The sequence below is a fragment of the Calidris pugnax genome, unplaced genomic scaffold (genome assembly GCF_001431845.1).
Source record: "Calidris pugnax isolate Ruff unplaced genomic scaffold, ASM143184v1 scaffold129, whole genome shotgun sequence".
Lineage (NCBI taxonomy): Eukaryota > Metazoa > Chordata > Aves > Charadriiformes > Scolopacidae > Calidris > Calidris pugnax.
In genome coordinates, this window is record NW_015090856.1 from 974,645 (window position 1) to 994,382 (window position 19,738).

Genomic DNA, 19,738 nt, shown 5'->3' on the forward strand with positions numbered 1-19,738 from the left:
TGAACAGCACACACATTTTGTGGCCACTGCACTGGACACCTGAGGCTCTTCCTTTTGTCAATGCATGTTCCTCTCCCAGGAAAACACCCCCCGACTTGTGTCCCATTCTTGGTTTTCATTATTACTTAAGGCTGTATTTTTACACCCCGCTGAGGTATTAGCCTTCCAGAGTTATATTTAATCACACCAGAGTTGAACAGCCAACTCATGCGAATTACTGAGGAAAACCCAGCACAAATAAACCCAAATAAAGTCAGATGTAACTGTCACTTACATTATCCCAGCTCAAATAAACCAAAATAAAGTCAGATGTAACTGTCACTTACATTCTTCCCTGGTTTCTACTTCAATTTCTGCTTCTGATTCCTTATCCTCTTCGGTGGCAGTGACAGTGGCCGTGACGGTGGCTGCTGCTTCTGGGATCACTGGGTTCTCTGCAGCGAGTTTCCTTTTCCGCGGCTGGACCGTGCTGCTCAGGGCCTCGCTGCTCCGCGACACCACGGTGGCACAGGGGGGGTTGCTGACAATTTTCTGTTGGGCTGGAGGTGCCAGTGCCACGTTGGGGGCCACGGCATTCTCAAAGCTTTTGTAGGAGTAAAAACTGTTTCAGAGGGGGAGGCAAAAAGGCAGGAGAAAATAGTCATATTTTTGGCTGTTAAATGCTCCCCAGTGCAGGTGTTACACTGGAACTGCACAGCACCTACTGGAATGACAGTGAAGTTCCACTGATTTACACCAGGTAAGAATCTGCCTGCACCTGATTAGTGTTTTGCAGTCATGTGAACACAGAGATGATTGACAGAGCTGATCTTCATCCAGTTCAGAATGGGATCATATTGGAAGTGCCACATATTCTAAGAGCACCAAAGAGATGAGATCTCCCAAAGTCTATAATTTATAATGGTGTTTTGTCACGATCTTCAGGCATTATTGTTTTACCCAACTGCACACTTTGACTTCTGTCTGTCCACAAGTGTTTTCTAAACTCAGAAATGGCACTTCCTTAAGAAAGGCCACAGGAGTGCAAAAACCACTTCATTTTTTGACACTGCACAGACCCAAGTGTGTGTATGTAAAACCACAATTCAAAACCCCAAAAAAACTATGTGAAAGGGCAGTAATAACGTAATGTCAAATACACAGAATTTTTCAATAAACATCACAAAGACTGTCTATTTCTCCTGAACCTGTCGAAGGTGGGTTCTTTCCCAAGACTTAAATTGGCCATATTTCTCACAGGACACCAAGGCCATTCTGTGACACCATTTCAGCCCTTCTCTCCCCACCTGACAGAAACGTCTGTATAAAAGCAAGGATATGCTGCTAGGCATTCTTTTACTTTTTTATTTTATTTTATTTGAAATCAATCCCCATAGTTTCTAAGAAACTTGTTTGTAAGGACAGCTAAATATGTTCTCCATAAGGCTCCCTAGAAACACCTGGCCACTTTAGTCAAACTTTCCAAAGAAACCATTACCCTTAGGCAGAAATCTGGCACTAAGATTTTTCAGACTGAACAGCTCAAGTCTGGCGAAGGAAGGTGTAATTGCCCTGACACTTTCCCTTCTATCTGTAATACCAGGAGCCCGACCTATTACAGGGTTGACTCATTCTTGTATCAGTTTAATTACCATCATCCCCAAGAGCAGACTCTGGCCCACAGCAGCAGCTTTCTCATGGCTCTTACAAGCTGAGGAGTCTCCCACAGCACCCCAGGAGCATCGAGAGGGCAGGGGGCAGCCTGTGATGTCCCTTCAGCCCTTCCTCCTCCTCTGCTTTTGGGAGCTGAGGCAGCTCCCAGTTGGCAGTTGACTGGAAAGGGCTGGTCCCTGTCCCCCTGCCCTCAGAGAGTAACTCAATCTTCCTTTAAACAGTGAAGACTGAGAACTTCTGATGACTGTACCCCAAAATGATGACAAGTTCATAGAAGCAGCCCACATTTCAGACTTTTATGGCACGTTTCACCTACCTTTTTAATGGATGCACAAAGTATCACTACTTATTTTTGTTTCCCTTCTCCAAATTAAAACATTGCAGCTGCAAATGCTTTTTCAGCTGATACCAGTGGACTGAGTGAGTGAATTACAAAGCCACCAGTTAACAGTGCAAGGGAACAAGGATAAAGCAAGTCACTGTCAAATAAACCTGCCCATCCCTAACCCCATCCTGCCTCCAGTTGGGGTCTCCTCACCTGTCTCGGATCAGAGTGGGAAGGTGGGTGGAGAGCTCCTTCTCGTTGGCCGATACAGCGGGGGACCAGGGCCGGAAAGCTGAGAGACGCTGCCGGGGATGGACACAGCCAATGCTCTGGGAAGGAGAGGAAAGAAAAATAAGTAAATACAAGCAATCTTTTAAACTAGAAATCACAATGGAATGCTAGTGATGCTTTCCAGTACGTTCTATTATCTCCAAAACTACCTCCCCACTGGTTAGGACCTACTCAGTTAGTAGATCCCACTGGAAGAGGTGAATTGAACTAACGTAAGCCCTCACATGTTCTTTCTTTGTTGATAAGTTCTACGTAGTTTGCAGAGAGCACAAAAGGCTCCTGAGTCTTTCAGGATTCTTGTACCTCAAAGGCATGAGGAATTGCTTATTTCATTGTCACGACCAAGGTCAGTGAACACTGAGCTGGGAGGGCTGCACAGCTCAATGTTTACCAGGAAAAGGATAGAAGTGTTATTTTTATTAATATAGAAAACATGGGCAAGTTCTCTGCGCGTTTTCTCTTCTGCTTTCAGTAGAGGGATGCTACATGCTAATCTGATCTCTCTTTTGATTACAAAATATTCAGCAATCACCTTATTAGACGAACTGGATAGGGACCGTAACCAACTGGACTGTTTTTCCTTCTCAGTAGAAGCTGGAGATTGGGAAGCAGAGTCATCTATTTTGGGCTTTTTGGAAGCAGGAGGATCTGAAGAGACCTGAAACAAAGACAGGCAGGAAAAATCAAAGATAGAACTACCCACTTTGCAATCAGCTTAAAAACAGGTTATAAGGCAAAAGCAAATTTTGTATTTAAAAGAAAAAACATTGGAGTTTCTTCTGCATTTTTAAACCTAAGGAAAAACAAAAGAGTGAAAACAAGGGACAGACACATATGACAGAATGTGGCTTCATTTAAAATACTTGGATAAAGTGTAGATGGTGCAGGAGTGACAGGCAGTGATGTGAGCGAGACATTCACACCACGCTGCAGAGAACTATCTGCCTTTTATTATTTTTGTATGCAGAAAGGTAAGGTTTAATGTGGTTGCTGAACTGGAAAGATTATTTTAAACGAGAACAGAACAGACTTTGTTATTCTGTTTGCAGTGGTTGTTATGCCGATGACTTCACTACCCCACAGCTGCAGTGGATTCTGGGGGTGCTGCCAAGAGCTGCTTTGCCTTTTCCACAAGTGGCTCAGCTTGGCCCATAAATCATCCTCAAGCATAAGAAAGCCCTTTGGCAAGCAAAACCCCTTTCCTTCAACACTGTGAAGGAATAAAATTCCTATAGTCCCAAAGTGGCTTGCAAAAAAATTGGTAACTACTGGTTTAACTGGTGCAGTGGGGATACCAGCTTGAAGCCCTGCCAGTACAAACACGTCTATCAGCAGGGAGGGAGAAGGTTCTGGACCTTATGCTGCATCACAACTAGGAATAGTAAGTGAAATGCACCACCTCAGTTTCCATTCCTTTTTCTCTATTTTCTTTCTTTTTGCAATTCCGAACTCTCTACCTCTCCATATTCCCATTCAACTTGGTTCTAAGTAAGGCGGCAGAACCGCGCTGCAGTAACTTGTAATCGCTCATATTTACATTAAATTCTTTCAACCTTACACCTTCCTGTGATTTTTGTGGGCAAACAAGTATTTATACAGGTGTGTCTGTAAAACACAGGCACAGCAATGGTTGGAGAGTCTGAAATGCTTCAAACCTGGGTCTATCTGTCAGAGAAAGAAAGGATCTTATTTGGCAATGTCTTGTGTTCCGAAAATCAGTTCCCTTCAAGGCGTCTTAAATTGGGAACTCCGAGATGGTTTCACCTTACTTGAAGAGGACCCGAGGAACTGAAAGCAGGATTGTTAAAATGCCCTTCTCCAGACTCCCAATGGACTTCCAGGCAAACCCAGCAGCTACGTAACTAGAGCGATGCCACCCCCTTTGCACACCTTAATTAGGAGGAAATTATGACCTCACGTCCATGAGGAGCCGACTGCTCTCATGGAAGCAGTGTGGGACCTGGGCTGAAGGCGATGACTCTCTGGCTAATGCTGGTCCATCTGGCAGCTCCCACCCCTCGCGCGGCGTCTCCAGCCCAGTGCGCACAGTAACGTAATCAAACCCAGTCTGGAGGTTTTAGTAAAACATTCCCTGGCACTCGGAGCTCGGGGCAGCTTTCCATATGTAGCAGATGAAGAAGAATGACATGGGTGTGTATATGTGTAACCCCAAGTACAAAATTAGCCCGTGTCGGTGCCAAATGCCAGCTTCAATGGATTTGCAGAGGATTCTTTGGGCACAGCTTCAGGCTCCCCCAGGGCTGACTCCCGTCGTGGCTGTGGCACGGTCCCTCCCATCAAACTCCACTAAGAAAAGGCATTTCTAAATGCTTTTTTTTTTTTTTGTAGAAAATGCAGGACAATGCATTGGAAAAGATTTGTGTTTGCTTTCAGAGATGCTGTCTGTGCAGAATTAGTGACAGCATTAGAAAGGTATTTGGCAAGTGACTACTGATCCCAGCCCTATCCACTGGGGATGGTGAGCTGTGTGGGGAGGGGAACTCGGGGTGGAGGGTGGGGAGGGAAGGGGGGCTTGGAATGGAAAAGGCAACAGGTGGCAAGACTCAGCATGGAAACCCGTTCCTCCCCCCGACCATCCGCACTGGGCTCTGCAGAACATTCTGTCGGGGCAGGGCTGGAGGCCTGGGCCTGGGACCCCCCCGGCCACCCTGCTCCCCCGGCCCCACGGCACCAGTCACCCCAGGGCAGGCACGAAAACGAGCAGCTCTGGGAGGAGGAGAGCAAGTGTCAGGTTTTAGTAAGGTTCTAGGAGAGAAATTTCAACAGAATGATCTCATTTGCATTTTTAAAGAAATCATGTCTCATCCCCAGCTTTCTCCACCGTCCCCCTCCGCTCCCTGGGAAATCAAGGCTGACGCCAAGGACCAGGAGGGCTCCGAGCACAGACCTGGGAAATGATGCTCAGCCTTTTGTTGCCAGGAGCCAGTATTGATCTGAAAACATGAGCTGCTGCTAGAAGAAAAAAGCAGTAAACAAAGTGCGTGCACGGGGGAAAAATAGGTTTGCCTTCCCCACACATGGAAATGGGGTGACAAAAGGGGCAGAGAGAAGCAGGTGCTACATGGGGCGTGTAGATTTTTCTAACTTTGAGTCATCTCCCACCACAGGACTCCTCAGTGTTCCCAATAAACTGGTGCTGTCTGAAGCAGCAAAACACTTCAGCTGGACTCAAAACAGCACTGCTGCCAACACCATTTCTGAACTGCCGTGATGACCTCCACCACTTTCCTTTCCATCCCCGACCCCATTTTGGTTACACAGATCATCTGGTTGAGGCAGGAATTGTCTCTCAGAACACACTTTAAAAACCCCACCGTGTATCTCGGTTCCATTTTAACAATGCAGAAAAGCAGCAGTTGTAGTAGTTTCCCACCTGATCTATGAACACTGAAGCACTACGTGTTGCTATTAACCAGGAAATGGAGGTTCAGCTCTGAAAGTCAGGAAGAGAAGGCTTCTGACTGCACCCGTAGTCATTTGAGTCAATCTGTGCTCTTGTACATCCCTCTCTCCTTGGCCATCCCACTGCGGACACTTCCGTCCCCCTCTGCAGAAATACTGGGGCTGTGTCAGGAACTCACCAAAGATCCCACCTATAACTAACTACCCAAAGCAGGTCAGTAATGACCACTTTCTCTTGTTTTGTGCATCCTTCTGAGGCTGGAAGAGGCAGAAACAAATCTGCTCACAACTCTAGGAAGATACATCAAGACCAGATACCGAACACAAGATCTTCCCTTGGTCTGACTCACCCATTACATCCCACTCTAGGACAGGTTCCAGGCAACAATACACCCCACTCTGACACTTCCAGCCACAGCAGCCAGCAAACCTTGGTATTGGATCAAATATGGATGATTTTATTTCATTTTCCCTCTTTGCCAAATAATGAAACATACAAAGTTGCAAAAAAGAAATACTGAAAATCTGATTTAACTTTTTTTGCCATCTTCATAAGTGACTTACAAAAAACTTGAACCCAAACCCTAGAAGACTGAAATAAATATTTCCTTATTTCCTGTTCAGTGTCTCTTCCATTGCCGGCAACTTAGTAATTTGTTGTCAAATGGGCTTTGTGCTGGGCAAAGGGATTTGGTAACATTCACCTTCTGTGATCCACAGATGGAAGAAACATCATGATACAAAGTGGGTCCAGAAAATCTATATGAAACATTTACTTAAGTTTTTGGACTGTTGTTTTCTGAAGCAATTGATTTTTGACGAAAAACAGATACAGGAAGATTTATGAAGTTACTAAAAAAGATTTTTAAAAGTACATTCTAAAGGGAAAGGTGGGCACGTGAACTTTAACGTCAGCCATTTTAAGGCAAACTGAAATGAAGCAGCCCAAGTTGGGCTTTAGCCAACCGGGGCCACATTTGACATGTCTGATCAAATTTTCTACTTCAGTTAAGTATTCCAGTAATAAACCACAAGATCGGTAGAAAGAATTTTTGGCCCCCTACTTCTCAGACAGACAAGCCTTCCCCAGTGCTCATCCCTCGAACAGGACCAGCAGACTGAGTGGTACCAGCTCAGTAGGTACCTCAACGTCACTTTTCATCACAACAAAGAATGGAAAAGGAGCTCAGAAAAAATTCTTAAGATTTGAGAGCGCTCACAGATACAATTCTTGGTGCCTGAGGATCTATCAAAATGCATTTCCTGAAGTAGTTCACTTTCTTTTCCCTGCCTTATTTCTGACACTACATAAACGGGCTGAGCAGATGACACTTGGTCTCTCCTCTGTGTGTGGTGAGTGATACAAGTGACAGAACAAAACCTCCAGGTTTCCCTGCTGCTCAGGCCGAGTGTGGCAGTGCCAGCCTGGCACGGTGGTGCCCATCGGTGCAGCTCGGAGCCCGGCCAGGCTGGGAGCAGGTGCAGTGGCCACACTGCATGGGGCTACCAGTCCTTGCTGCCCACGAGCCGGGCGGTTAAAGGGACAGAGCAGGCTCCGTGCAGGTGCTTTGTGAGACTGGGGAGCCTGTCCTGTGGCCCAGTCCACTCCTGTTAACAATGGATTGGGAATACCAACAGAAATCACAGCAACCTACGTGGCATCTTCGGAAAGGAAAGATTTAGTGTACGCAGAATCTATCAAGCTGTCCCAACACACACAAATCTGTATTTCAGTCTCTTAAAAAAAACTGATTGGGAAAATACTGGGAGGCTGAAGAATTCCATTTCATATTCTTACCTCGGGTGTAAATCAGAAATGTCTCCATTGAAAACTCTGCTGCTAGAAAAGCACGTCTGACCAGAGCAGGGAAAAATTAAAACAACCCAAGGGCTGTAAATCTCTAGATAGCATGCTATCGTTTTGTTCAAGCTATTGCTTCTGCTGCTGGTTCATGCAAACAGCTGAGTTCAGTTACACCATGAGAAAGGGTGGGGCTTCCTGTCTCATCTGATGCTCCGTCTGGGTGTGAAAATTAAGCAGCTTTCTCATTAGGGGCACAAACCACAAGACCAGACGCCGGTCTGATATAAGCAGGGAGAAACCCCAGAGAGAGACTGCTTGGGTTCAGAACGTGTCAGACATCAGAAGATAAAAATACACTGAAAGAGCCGAGAGAGAGAGCACATTTCCCCACCAGCACCAAATGCCCGTGTTGGCGCTGAAGCTGCAGTCGGTCTGTGCTCCAGCAGCACAGCACCAGACCCAACTGGTCTGGACTTGACCTTCACTCGGGGTCTACTGGGTCAGTAGGGTCTTCCCAGTAACTTACCCAGCCTTTGATTAAGAATTACCCGTTTGTCATTTCATATGGTTTTCACCTGTACTCCAAGGGGGTTTAGGCAAACACCCAAAGCAGCCACTGCCCCACGGTGAGTGGGGAAGGTGTGGGACCCTCCTGCACCACAGGCCATGGGGTTCTGAAAGACAAGCCTAACACCTATTCTTAATAAAACTCTCCTCCTCAACTAAACTGGATAGGAAAGATGGCTTTGTGGAGGACACGGGTGGAACACACAAGCAGAAAGGGGTTGTGACTCCAAGTTTTGCTACCGATTGATTTATCAGATCTTAAGCAAAATAATTTCCACTGCCCTCCCCATGGAAACTACCACTAATTCTGTTCAGCTTCAAAAGATGTGTCCAGAATAAAACCCTCTGATACTACAGATCTACCAGTAAAAATGTTACTAAAGTGCCTAAGGATTTTCACCTATTTCAAATGCCTGAAGATTTTCACCTATTGCAATTCATGGACGCCAGAAGTTTCCCAGAGCAGTGAGGAACCATCTCCAGCAGACTCCTGCCAGCCAGGAACATCCTTGTTTTCCTTCACTGCTTTATACAGACCCAGGTCCTTCCTGGGTTCCAAGGAATGGACTGGTCAGGCATGCATCTTATTGGGAAAACTTGGCAGCATTTCAACATACTCTGGGAAGTCAAGGACCAAGTAGGAGTTCACTCAAGAATCATTCTCACCCTTCTGAGGTGTTCCTCTAGGTCCGAACTGAGGCATTTTCAAAAGCTCCTAAGCTGTACCAGATTAAAAGCACGTTAAAAAGCATCTCAGTAGATGCTCTATTTATTTTCCAGGTTTTGCCAAGCTTTTTTCACCAACACTAGTTTGCTCTTAAGAATAAACTTCTCCAATAGCCAAAAAACATAGACACAGTGAAAAAGATGGATTGAAACTACCTTTCCAGGCAACTGTACTGCATTCAGTTATGGCATCTGCAAGTGAAGCATATGAGAATGCTGCGAGTGCTTCTTATTTGACTTGGCAACTTCACTGTTAACCATTACTGGAACAAAACTTCTAATACTCTATTAATGTTTCCTTGCAGGAAAGGCACTACAAAAAGTGATAAGCTGGAAGTCAAAGCACAACAAGGAAACAAAAAATTGGGATTATTGCTCTCATCACCTGCACGACTATTCAATAAAATGCAGTAAGTATGAGAAGCTCCTAAAGCATCTTTCAAATTGTAGGGATTATTGCTCTCATCACCTGCACAACTATTCAATAAAATGAAGTAAGTATGAGAAGCTCCTAAAGCATCTTTCTACAGGAATGGATGGCTTTTCTTACTGGGCGATGGAAAGGAAATCTAAGCAACAGCCCCAATCTCTGCATTTCATGCTGCTGGTAACGCCTGAAGAGCTCTAGGAAAGTCTCCAGAAAGTATTTGCATAGACCGTTGGTGAGAAATCAGAATATGAGCTCTGTTCCTACTCCATAAGAGCACATTGAGTAATACAAGTGGGAACTGAAAGACAGAACTTCGAGGTTCTATTCTAAACGGCTTTACTTGTGCACTTGTGTGACCATGGACCAGTCACTTAAACTCAGCTAACCTGTAGACATAAAATGGGTAATATTAGTTATCCACTTATAAAGGGTGCTATGAGATTTATCTTCTACTTTTTCTTGGAAGAAAAGGCTGCAAAGTCTTATTTTAAGCCCAATGAAGTCATGGCAGTTTGTGGTAACCCTTCTAGTACCCATCTCGTTTGTTTCTTCAGAGCCCTCAGAGTGGTTCAGGCTCCTGCTGGCACAATGCTGGAATTATGTTGCACAGCCCTGTGAAATGGCACTTCAGAAGAAATGTGCCTTCACCAGAGACAAGTATTCAAAGCTACTTCTGGAGGTTACCAAGACCACAACTCCTGAACTTGGGAACTGGACTTTGAATTCTCCACACAGTGCTTTTATGAAGGAGAGGCCTGAGTCTGTCTAAGAACAGGTTGAACCACAGGAGAACGGAGTGTGCTCTCTGCTTCTCTTCAGATTTCTTTCAGATTTCTAGTTAAAATCAATCTAAAAAATGCAAAATATCTTCAGTGATATCTTCAATGTGGGAAAAAGGACCCTTTCTCTGCATCCTTTAAGCTTCATAAGCACGTCAACTGATGGCCGGAACACTTGCTTCCTAAAGCCTCTTTGTGACGTGGTCCAGGAATGATTAATAAGGTATTAGAGGTCTTTGTAAGGACTGCACTTTCACGTGGATTAAAAAAAATATATTCAGCTACAGATTGAAAGCAATGAAGGGTTGTCTCGATAATAAAAAAAGCTAAAAATAATGCTGTTCTACAGATCTGTAAGAAGATTTACTGCTCGTCTACTGTATATATTTAAAAGAGAAAAAAACCTACCACACTGCAGTGTCGGTTCTAGGGAGTGTATGTAGCATTTGTTTTATTTTTCTTTTTTACAATTTTGGTTTCATTGGGCAGGAGTCCAGGCTTTCCATCTTCCCATTTTTCACTGCTCTGGTGGAAGCATAAGTACTCGTTTTACCCTGTCATTTTGGGACGTGTGATTACGGGAAGTATTTGCTTTCTATTCTTGCCTTCACAGCACACATGCTGGCTGCCAGTGTGTCCCCCCAGTCTGACCTGTGGGGAATCTTCACAAACCACAGCCGAGAGCGCTTGGGAGAGCGCCTGTTCTGCACAGGCATGAAAAGGAGCTGTGAAAAACCCCCTCACTGGAACTAACCTGCCCTCCCTTCCTATTGATGAGCCTCCAAGGACTCGCTTTGTCTCCTCCCGAGAGGGGTTCTCGTTGGATGGTTGCGAAAAGCCCTGATTTCACTTCACTGACAGCACCACAAACGCAGCCCCCGGCCCAGCCCAAAGAGTCCCACGTAAAGAGGGAATGTCTCAGTCATATGGGAGTATAGGACGTTCCTCTTAAAACATTGGGAACTGAGTTTCTCTCCATTTTCCCTCTTTGCCAAATAATGAAACATACAAAGTTGCAAAAAAGAAATACTGAAAATCTGATTTAACTTTTTTTGCCATCTTCATAAGTGACTTACAAAAAACTTGAACCCAAACCCTAGAAGACTGAAATAAATATTTCCTTATTTCCTGTTCAGTGTCTCTTCCATTGCCGGCAACTTAGTAATTTGTTGTCAAATGGGCTTTGTGCTGGGCAAAGGGATTTGGTAACATTCACCTTCTGTGATCCACAGATGGAAGAAACATCATGATACAAAGTGGGTCCAGAAAATCTATATGAAACATTTACTTAAGTTTTTGGACTGTTGTTTTCTGAAGCAATTGATTTTTGACGAAAAACAGATACAGGAAGATTTATGAAGTTACTAAAAAAGATTTTTAAAAGTACATTCTAAAGGGAAAGGTGGGCACGTGAACTTTAACGTCAGCCATTTTAAGGCAAACTGAAATGAAGCAGCCCAAGTTGGGCTTTAGCCAACCGGGGCCACATTTGACATGTCTGATCAAATTTTCTACTTCAGTTAAGTATTCCAGTAATAAACCACAAGATCGGTAGAAAGAATTTTTGGCCCCCTACTTCTCAGACAGACAAGCCTTCCCCAGTGCTCATCCCTCGAACAGGACCAGCAGACTGAGTGGTACCAGCTCAGTAGGTACCTCAACGTCACTTTTCATCACAACAAAGAATGGAAAAGGAGCTCAGAAAAAATTCTTAAGATTTGAGAGCGCTCACAGATACAATTCTTGATGCCTGAGGATCTATCAAAATGCATTTCCTGAAGTAGTTCACTTTCTTTTCCCTGCCTTATTTCTGACACTACATAAACGGGCTGAGCAGATGACACTTGGTCTCTCCTCTGTGTGTGGTGAGTGATACAAGTGACAGAACAAAACCTCCAGGTTTCCCTGCTGCTCAGGCCGAGTGTGGCAGTGCCAGCCTGGCACGGTGGTGCCCGTCGGTGCAGCTCGGAGCCCGGCCAGGCTGGGAGCAGGTGCAGTGGCCACACTGCATGGGGCTACCAGTCCTTGCTGCCCACGAGCCGGGCGGTTAAAGGGACAGAGCAGGCTCCGTGCAGGTGCTTTGTGAGACTGGGGAGCCTGTCCTGTGGCCCAGTCCACTCCTGTTAACAATGGATTGGGAATACCAACAGAAATCACAGCAACCTACGTGGCATCTTCGGAAAGGAAAGATTTAGTGTACGCAGAATCTATCAAGCTGTCCCAACACACACAAATCTGTATTTCAGTCTCTTAAAAAAAACTGATTGGGAAAATACTGGGAGGCTGAAGAATTCCATTTCATATTCTTACCTCGGGTGTAAATCAGAAATGTCTCCATTGAAAACTCTGCTGCTAGAAAAGCACGTCTGACCAGAGCAGGGAAAAATTAAAACAACCCAAGGGCTGTAAATCTCTAGATAGCATGCTATCGTTTTGTTCAAGCTATTGCTTCTGCTGCTGGTTCATGCAAACAGCTGAGTTCAGTTACACCATGAGAAAGGGTGGGGCTTCCTGTCTCATCTGATGCTCCGTCTGGGTGTGAAAATTAAGCAGCTTTCTCATTAGGGGCACAAACCACAAGACCAGACGCCGGTCTGATATAAGCAGGGAGAAACCCCAGAGAGAGACTGCTTGGGTTCAGAACGTGTCAGACATCAGAAGATAAAAATACACTGAAAGAGCCGAGAGAGAGAGCACATTTCCCCACCAGCACCAAATGCCCGTGTTGGCGCTGAAGCTGCAGTCGGTCTGTGCTCCAGCAGCACAGCACCAGACCCAACTGGTCTGGACTTGACCTTCACTCGGGGTCTACTGGGTCAGTAGGGTCTTCCCAGTAACTTACCCAGCCTTTGATTAAGAATTACCCGTTTGTCATTTCATATGGTTTTCACCTGTACTCCAAGGGGGTTTAGGCAAACACCCAAAGCAGCCACTGCCCCACGGTGAGTGGGGAAGGTGTGGGACCCTCCTGCACCACAGGCCATGGGGTTCTGAAAGACAAGCCTAACACCTATTCTTAATAAAACTCTCCTCCTCAACTAAACTGGATAGGAAAGATGGCTTTGTAGAGGACACGGGTGGAACACACAAGCAGAAAGGGGTTGTGACTCCAAGTTTTGCTACCGATTGATTTATCAGATCTTAAGCAAAATAATTTCCACTGCCCTCCCCATGGAAACTACCACTAATTCTGTTCAGCTTCAAAAGATGTGTCCAGAATAAAACCCTCTGATACTACAGATCTACCAGTAAAAATGTTACTAAAGTGCCTAAGGATTTTCACCTATTTCAAATGCCTGAAGATTTTCACCTATTGCAATTCATGGACGCCAGAAGTTTCCCAGAGCAGTGAGGAACCATCTCCAGCAGACTCCTGCCAGCCAGGAACATCCTTGTTTTCCTTCACTGCTTTATACAGACCCAGGTCCTTCCTGGGTTCCAAGGAATGGACTGGTCAGGCATGCATCTTATTGGGAAAACTTGGCAGCATTTCAACATACTCTGGGAAGTCAAGGACCAAGTAGGAGTTCACTCAAGAATCATTCTCACCCTTCTGAGGTGTTCCTCTAGGTCCGAACTGAGGCATTTTCAAAAGCTCCTAAGCTGTACCAGATTAAAAGCACGTTAAAAAGCATCTCAGTAGATGCTCTATTTATTTTCCAGGTTTTGCCAAGCTTTTTTCACCAACACTAGTTTGCTCTTAAGAATAAACTTCTCCAATAGCCAAAAAACATAGACACAGTGAAAAAGATGGATTGAAACTACCTTTCCAGGCAACTGTACTGCATTCAGTTATGGCATCTGCAAGTGAAGCATATGAGAATGCTGCGAGTGCTTCTTATTTGACTTGGCAACTTCACTGTTAACCATTACTGGAACAAAACTTCTAATACTCTATTAATGTTTCCTTGCAGGAAAGGCACTACAAAAAGTGATAAGCTGGAAGTCAAAGCACAACAAGGAAACAAAAAATTGGGATTATTGCTCTCATCACCTGCACGACTATTCAATAAAATGAAGTAAGTATGAGAAGCTCCTAAAGCATCTTTCTACAGGAATGGATGGCTTTTCTTACTGGGCGATGGAAAGGAAATCTAAGCAACAGCCCCAATCTCTGCATTTCATGCTGCTGGTAACGCCTGAAGAGCTCTAGGAAAGTCTCCAGAAAGTATTTGCATAGACCGTTGGTGAGAAATCAGAATATGAGCTCTGTTCCTACTCCATAAGAGCACATTGAGTAATACAAGTGGGAACTGAAAGACAGAACTTCGAGGTTCTATTCTAAACGGCTTTACTTGTGCACTTGAGTGACCATGGACCAGTCACTTAAACTCAGCTAACCTGTAGACATAAAACGGGTAATATTAGTTATCCACTTATAAAGGGTGCTATGAGATTTATCTTCTACTTTTTCTTGGAAGAAAAGGCTGCAAGGTCTTATTTTAAGCGCAATGAAGTCATGGCAGTGTGTGGTAACCCTTCTGCTACTAGTACCCATCTTGTTTGTTTCTTCAGAGCCCTCAGAGTGGTTCAGTCTTATTTTAAGCACAATGAAGTCATGGCAGTTTGTGGTAACCCTTCTAGTACCCATCTCGTTTGTTTCTTCAGAGCCCTCAGAGTGGTTCAGGCTCCTGCTGGCACAATGCTGGAATTATGTTGCACAGCCCTGTGAAATGGCACTTCAGAAGAAATGTGCCTTCACCAGAGACAAGTATTCAAAGCTACTTCTGGAGGTTACCAAGACCACAACTCCTGAACTTGGGAACTGGACTTTGAATTCTCCACACAGTGCTTTTATGAAGGAGAGGCCTGAGTCTGTCTAAGAACAGGCTGAACCACAGGAGAACGGAGCGTGCTCTCTGCTTCTCTTCAGATTTCTTTCAGATTTCTAGTTAAAATCAATCTAAAAAATGCAAAATATCTTCAGTGATATCTTCAATGTGGGAAAAAGGACCCTTTCTCTGCATCCTTTAAGCTTCATAAGCACGTCAACTGATGGCCGGAACACTTGCTTCCTAAAGCCTCTTTGTGACGTGGTCCAGGAATGATTAATAAGGTATTAGAGGTCTTTGTAAGGACTGCACTTTCACGTGGATTAAAAAAAATAAATATATTCAGCTACAGATTGAAAGCAATGAAGGGTTGTCTCGATAATAAAAAAAAGCTAAAAATAATGCTGTTCTACAGATCTGTAAGAAGATTTACTGCTCGTCTACTGTATATATTTAAAAGAGAAAAAAACCTACCACACTGCAGTGTCGGTTCTAGGGAGTGTATGTAGCATTTGTTTTATTTTTCTTTTTTACAATTTTGGTTTCATTGGGCAGGAGTCCAGGCTTTCCATCTTCCCATTTTTCACTGCTCTGGTGGAAGCATAAGTACTCGTTTTACCCTGTCATTTTGGGACGTGTGATTACGGGAAGTATTTGCTTTCTATTCTTGCCTTCACAGCACACATGCTGGCTGCCAGTGTGTCCCCCCAGTCTGACCTGTGGGGAATCTTCACAAACCACAGCCGAGAGCGCTTGGGAGAGCGCCTGTTCTGCACAGGCATGAAAAGGAGCTGTGAAAAACCCCCTCACTGGAACTAACCTGCCCTCCCTTCCTATTGATGAGCCTCCAAGGACTCGCTTTGTCTCCTCCCGAGAGGGGTTCTCGTTGGATGGTTGCGAAAAGCCCTGATTTCACTTCACTGACAGCAACACAAACGCAGCCCCCGGCCCATCCCAAAGAGTCCCACGTAAAGAGGGAATGTCTCAGTCATATGGGAGTATAGGACGTTCCTCTTAAAACATTGGGAACTGAGTTTCTCTCACACCTGTGCAGAAAACTTTCGTTTCTATGGATTCACGTCCAAAATTTACAACAGAAGAAGTGAAAAGGGACTGGACTATTTTATTTCAGACACTATCTCACTTTGAAGCAAATTCCTACAGAGTACCCTTTGATGACTTCATTTTGTAAAGGCAAATTTAAATTATTTTCTAGAACACTCTACATAGCCCCTGGCATAAGTCATCATCCACTTTCAAGGCTTCTTGCCTAACATAAGAGAAAGAAAAAAAGTTTTCTCTCCTGTCTCAGCATTTCTTTCCTTTTATTCTTTTAGTACAAAAATTAGGCCAGATGACATCTGATGATTGCACTTAACCTAAGGAGCAAACAGTAAGGCATTGCTAATAAACAGAATATTCTTCAATATTGCAGAATATTCCACAAACATTGAATTTTTAATATCCATTCTTCTAGTCTCAAAATTCTATGGATCTTTAGTAATTGCTCAACAAAATCAGGATTTCCCATTCAAAGTGATCCTGCCTCCCCAATTCTTCTAGGAAATCCCTCTGCTATGGGCAAGCTTAAGAAGCAAAAACCCCTCGCACCCAGTGCACAGATGGGAAAACTGAAATAAGCCACACAGAGCCAGAAACAAAGTAAAAGACATGTATGAAGTGGCTGTCAGCCCTCTCAATGTCAGAGTTAAATCCCTCAAATAAAACACCTCCCTGATATTTTCTATTTTTCTTTCAAAGAGACATCTGAAAAGATAGCTGATTATTTGTTACGTGATGTACTTGCTTCCTGGCTCTTGGCTGATGCAACTGGAAGCCTCTTTTCCACTGGCTAAGAGACCGCTTTACCCTTCCAGTGGAAACTAAAAGTTACAGCTTGAAAAGAATTCCCTGCCCCGTGGTCTGAAACAAAACAAAACAAACCAGTTCAACTCACACTTCCCACTGGTCGATAGAGCCAGTGACGGGGACCGGTACAAGCCGGGTCAGAGGGGGTAAGGAGAAAGAATGGCCCCTTTTCCTCCGGTGGTTTTTATTGGCATCAGTTGCCTGGGAACTCTCCGATGCCCTGTCCATATGAAGGGCTGGGAACGCAGCTGCCGGAGGAGAACAAACGAAGCAGGGATCTGGGCACACACAGGGATGGCTCTTCCAGGAAAACAGAGCACAGGTTTGGCAGTTGGAAGGGACTAAGGGCTCGGCTCCCGTTGGAACCAAAGCTGAGGGAAGTTATGCCATCAGATTCAGCAAGGAAAAAAAAATCAAAATTTCCTCTATGAACACATCTGCTTTGCCCCAATCTTTGCTGAATTGTTTGTGGGGTCACAGCTCTGGTAATTAAAAAGCCGTTTGCGGACCAAATTTTCTCCTCCCATTTTCTTTGAACTGAAACCAGGCTCTCTTGCTGTAACTGCACTTAAGTTCCAACTTCAAACCCTCGCCAAGGCATCAGTTCCTGTACTGTGGAGACATGTCCACTCTGCCAGCCAAGAATCTCATTTTAATTTCAAATGTTACATAAAAGGACAAGCCTTCCCCTTGTGATTTCCACTAATATCAGCTCTCTACCAGGCACGGTGTTCTTCCCCAAACACCGGCTAAAACATAACAAACTTCAGCAACCAGGCAGTTTATGAAGCCAGGAAAGGGGAGAGGGGGCTTTAAATTGATGGACCACAGATGGGCTTTTGGTGGTCTTTTGCCAACCTCTCCTGCAGCACCTGGGTAGGCAGCTGCCAGGCTCTGGACTGCCCTGATTTGGGTCCTTCCCCAACTCCACTAGTGCCTGCAGAGCTCCTGAGGGCACGGAATCTGCCCTGATTGACAATATACTCGGTGTGTCCAAGTACTGTGCACATCCAAACCCAAGAACTGTGCACATCCCAAGCCATGACACCTCCAGTGCAGATCATAATGGCAATGGTGAGCTGTCAGGGCAACTGTCTCCCACCTATGGGCTTCTGTGCCAGAACTTCATTAGGCTCCCTGATGTTAGTCCAAAACCCTACCCCTCCTACAGCAGTGCACATCAGACAAAAATACCATCAAGATCATATAGATCAACCTTATGGATAGCAACCAGATCTGTGGTTTCTTGAGTAATTTTGTATATTTAATTGGCTGTGCAATTTTGAACACAAAGTTCAAAGGTCCGTGTTTAGTTTTGAATCAGAGTAACTATGGGAGGAAAAGAAAATACCATATAGAAGAGCAAAGTCAATAAGCAGTCTGTATTTAACAATCTCGCGCAATTCAGTTGGAAAATAAGGCCTTCAGTCCTCACCCCACTCCAGCCTGACACTTGTGGCAGGTTGGTTTTCTTTCCAGACCTTTCCCCAAAGCCTGGCACATGTGTGTAAGCACGTGAGACTGAGGGTGAGGGCAACGGAACCGTCTTTTGTCAGCCTGAGCCGGGGTCAACAGTCTGAGGCCATCACAGTGAATTACTTCACAGTCTGAAGAGCCAGTGGAGCGTAGCAGATACGGCCCCACTTGGCTGCACTGTGATCCATACTTACTGAATGGAGTTATAGGGCTCTTTTTGACAACCTGCCATCTATCCCCACCCTTCTACTTAATGAAAATGCATTTTATCAGCAGATCTAGTCTGGTTGTCGTGTCATTTTGGTAATCAACAATACCTAGAATAAAAACTCAGTGAAACAATTGGGATCCTCAAGGCTGCAGAAAGGTGGCACTGCCCTAGGGCTGCCGTGCATTTGTTTTTCATTTGCATTTCGTTTACTTGAGCTGTCTACAGGAAAGCTTGAGACTGTCCTGGAAGATACAGTCTGCGTGTCTCCTTGACAGGACTGAAGCCAGGCTCTTTGCTGTGAAGCCCAAATACGACAAGGTATAAAGAAACAATGGTATGGAGTTATAGGGCTCTTTTTGACAACCTGCTCTGCATCCCCACCCTTCTACTTAATGAAAATGCATTTTATCAGCAGATCTAGTCTGGTTGTCGTGTCATTTTGGTAATCAACAATACCTAGAATAAAAACTCAGTGAAACAATTGGGATCCTCAAGGCTGCAGAAAGGTGGCACTGCCCTAGGGCTGCCGTGCATTTGTTTTTCATTTGCATTTCGTTTACTTGAGCTGTCTACAGGAAAGCTTGAGACTGTCCTGGAAGATACAGTCTGCGTGTCTCCTTGACAGGACTGAAGCCAGGCTCTTTGCTGTGAAGCCCAAATACGACAAGGTATAAAGAAACAATGGCAATTAGCTCTAACATATGCACAAAGTCACTGCCTGAGTATAATACACCATCAGAGAGTCTTAATTTTCTGTCCTCACCAATGGACAATGCAGTTTTTAAAACCAAGACTGCTTGAAGCATGTCTGGGTTAAAGCACACTGGCAACACACTGACCGTGGATTAACATCCTGTTAAAGGTTAAAAGACAGTGCAATGGAAACCCCTAACTCTGGTGAAATCAAATGGTGCAAGGCCCCAGCTATCGATCCCTTCTAGGGGAAACTACCACCTCAAGTCTTTTTATCAAAAGATGAGTACGTTTTTGACACAAGCAGAAAAGTAGTAACCATATAGTTAAGGACATTTTAGGTGCCAATAGATTTAAGTAAGATACTGAGCAAATTTAATATCATTAAAAGGAACTTCGTATCTTTTCAGTCAAGGCAGGCCATTTCTGTAAGAACACAATTTTTGAGGAGTAACTTCTCACCATCCACATATAGAAGACAGGAAAAACCTAAATTCTTTGCTTCCAAAATGTTTTGAAAGCTACAGACAGGCAGATGCTTCCTTAAGCACCCGACAACTAACGTGCTCCACAATTCTAAGAAAGCCACAAGAAGCTCATCTACTTTAAGTAACAGTTATTACTTCTGAAACCTCCCCAGAGCTCCAAGGATAAAGGCAGACAACCAATTACAGTCTTAGACTTTCAAAGCTTCTTTTGCTGCCTTTAGAAATAAGCAT

The 19,738-nt window shown here is 44.5% G+C and overlaps 1 protein-coding gene across 3 annotated transcripts in view; it reads right to left on the bottom strand.

The window, feature by feature from the left end:
• Nucleotides 1-19,738, bottom strand: part of SKI (SKI proto-oncogene) — a 132,689-nt gene that overhangs the window by 6,187 nt on the left and 106,764 nt on the right. For all 3 annotated transcript variants that reach the window (XM_014943927.1, XM_014943928.1, XM_014943926.1), the window contains 3 exons: nucleotides 2,802-2,927; nucleotides 2,192-2,307; nucleotides 327-601 (listed from right to left, as the gene is read on the bottom strand). In XM_014943927.1, the coding sequence (XP_014799413.1) occupies nucleotides 327-601; nucleotides 2,192-2,307; nucleotides 2,802-2,927 (517 nt within the window). The remainder of the gene's footprint in view (nucleotides 1-326; nucleotides 602-2,191; nucleotides 2,308-2,801; nucleotides 2,928-19,738) is intronic.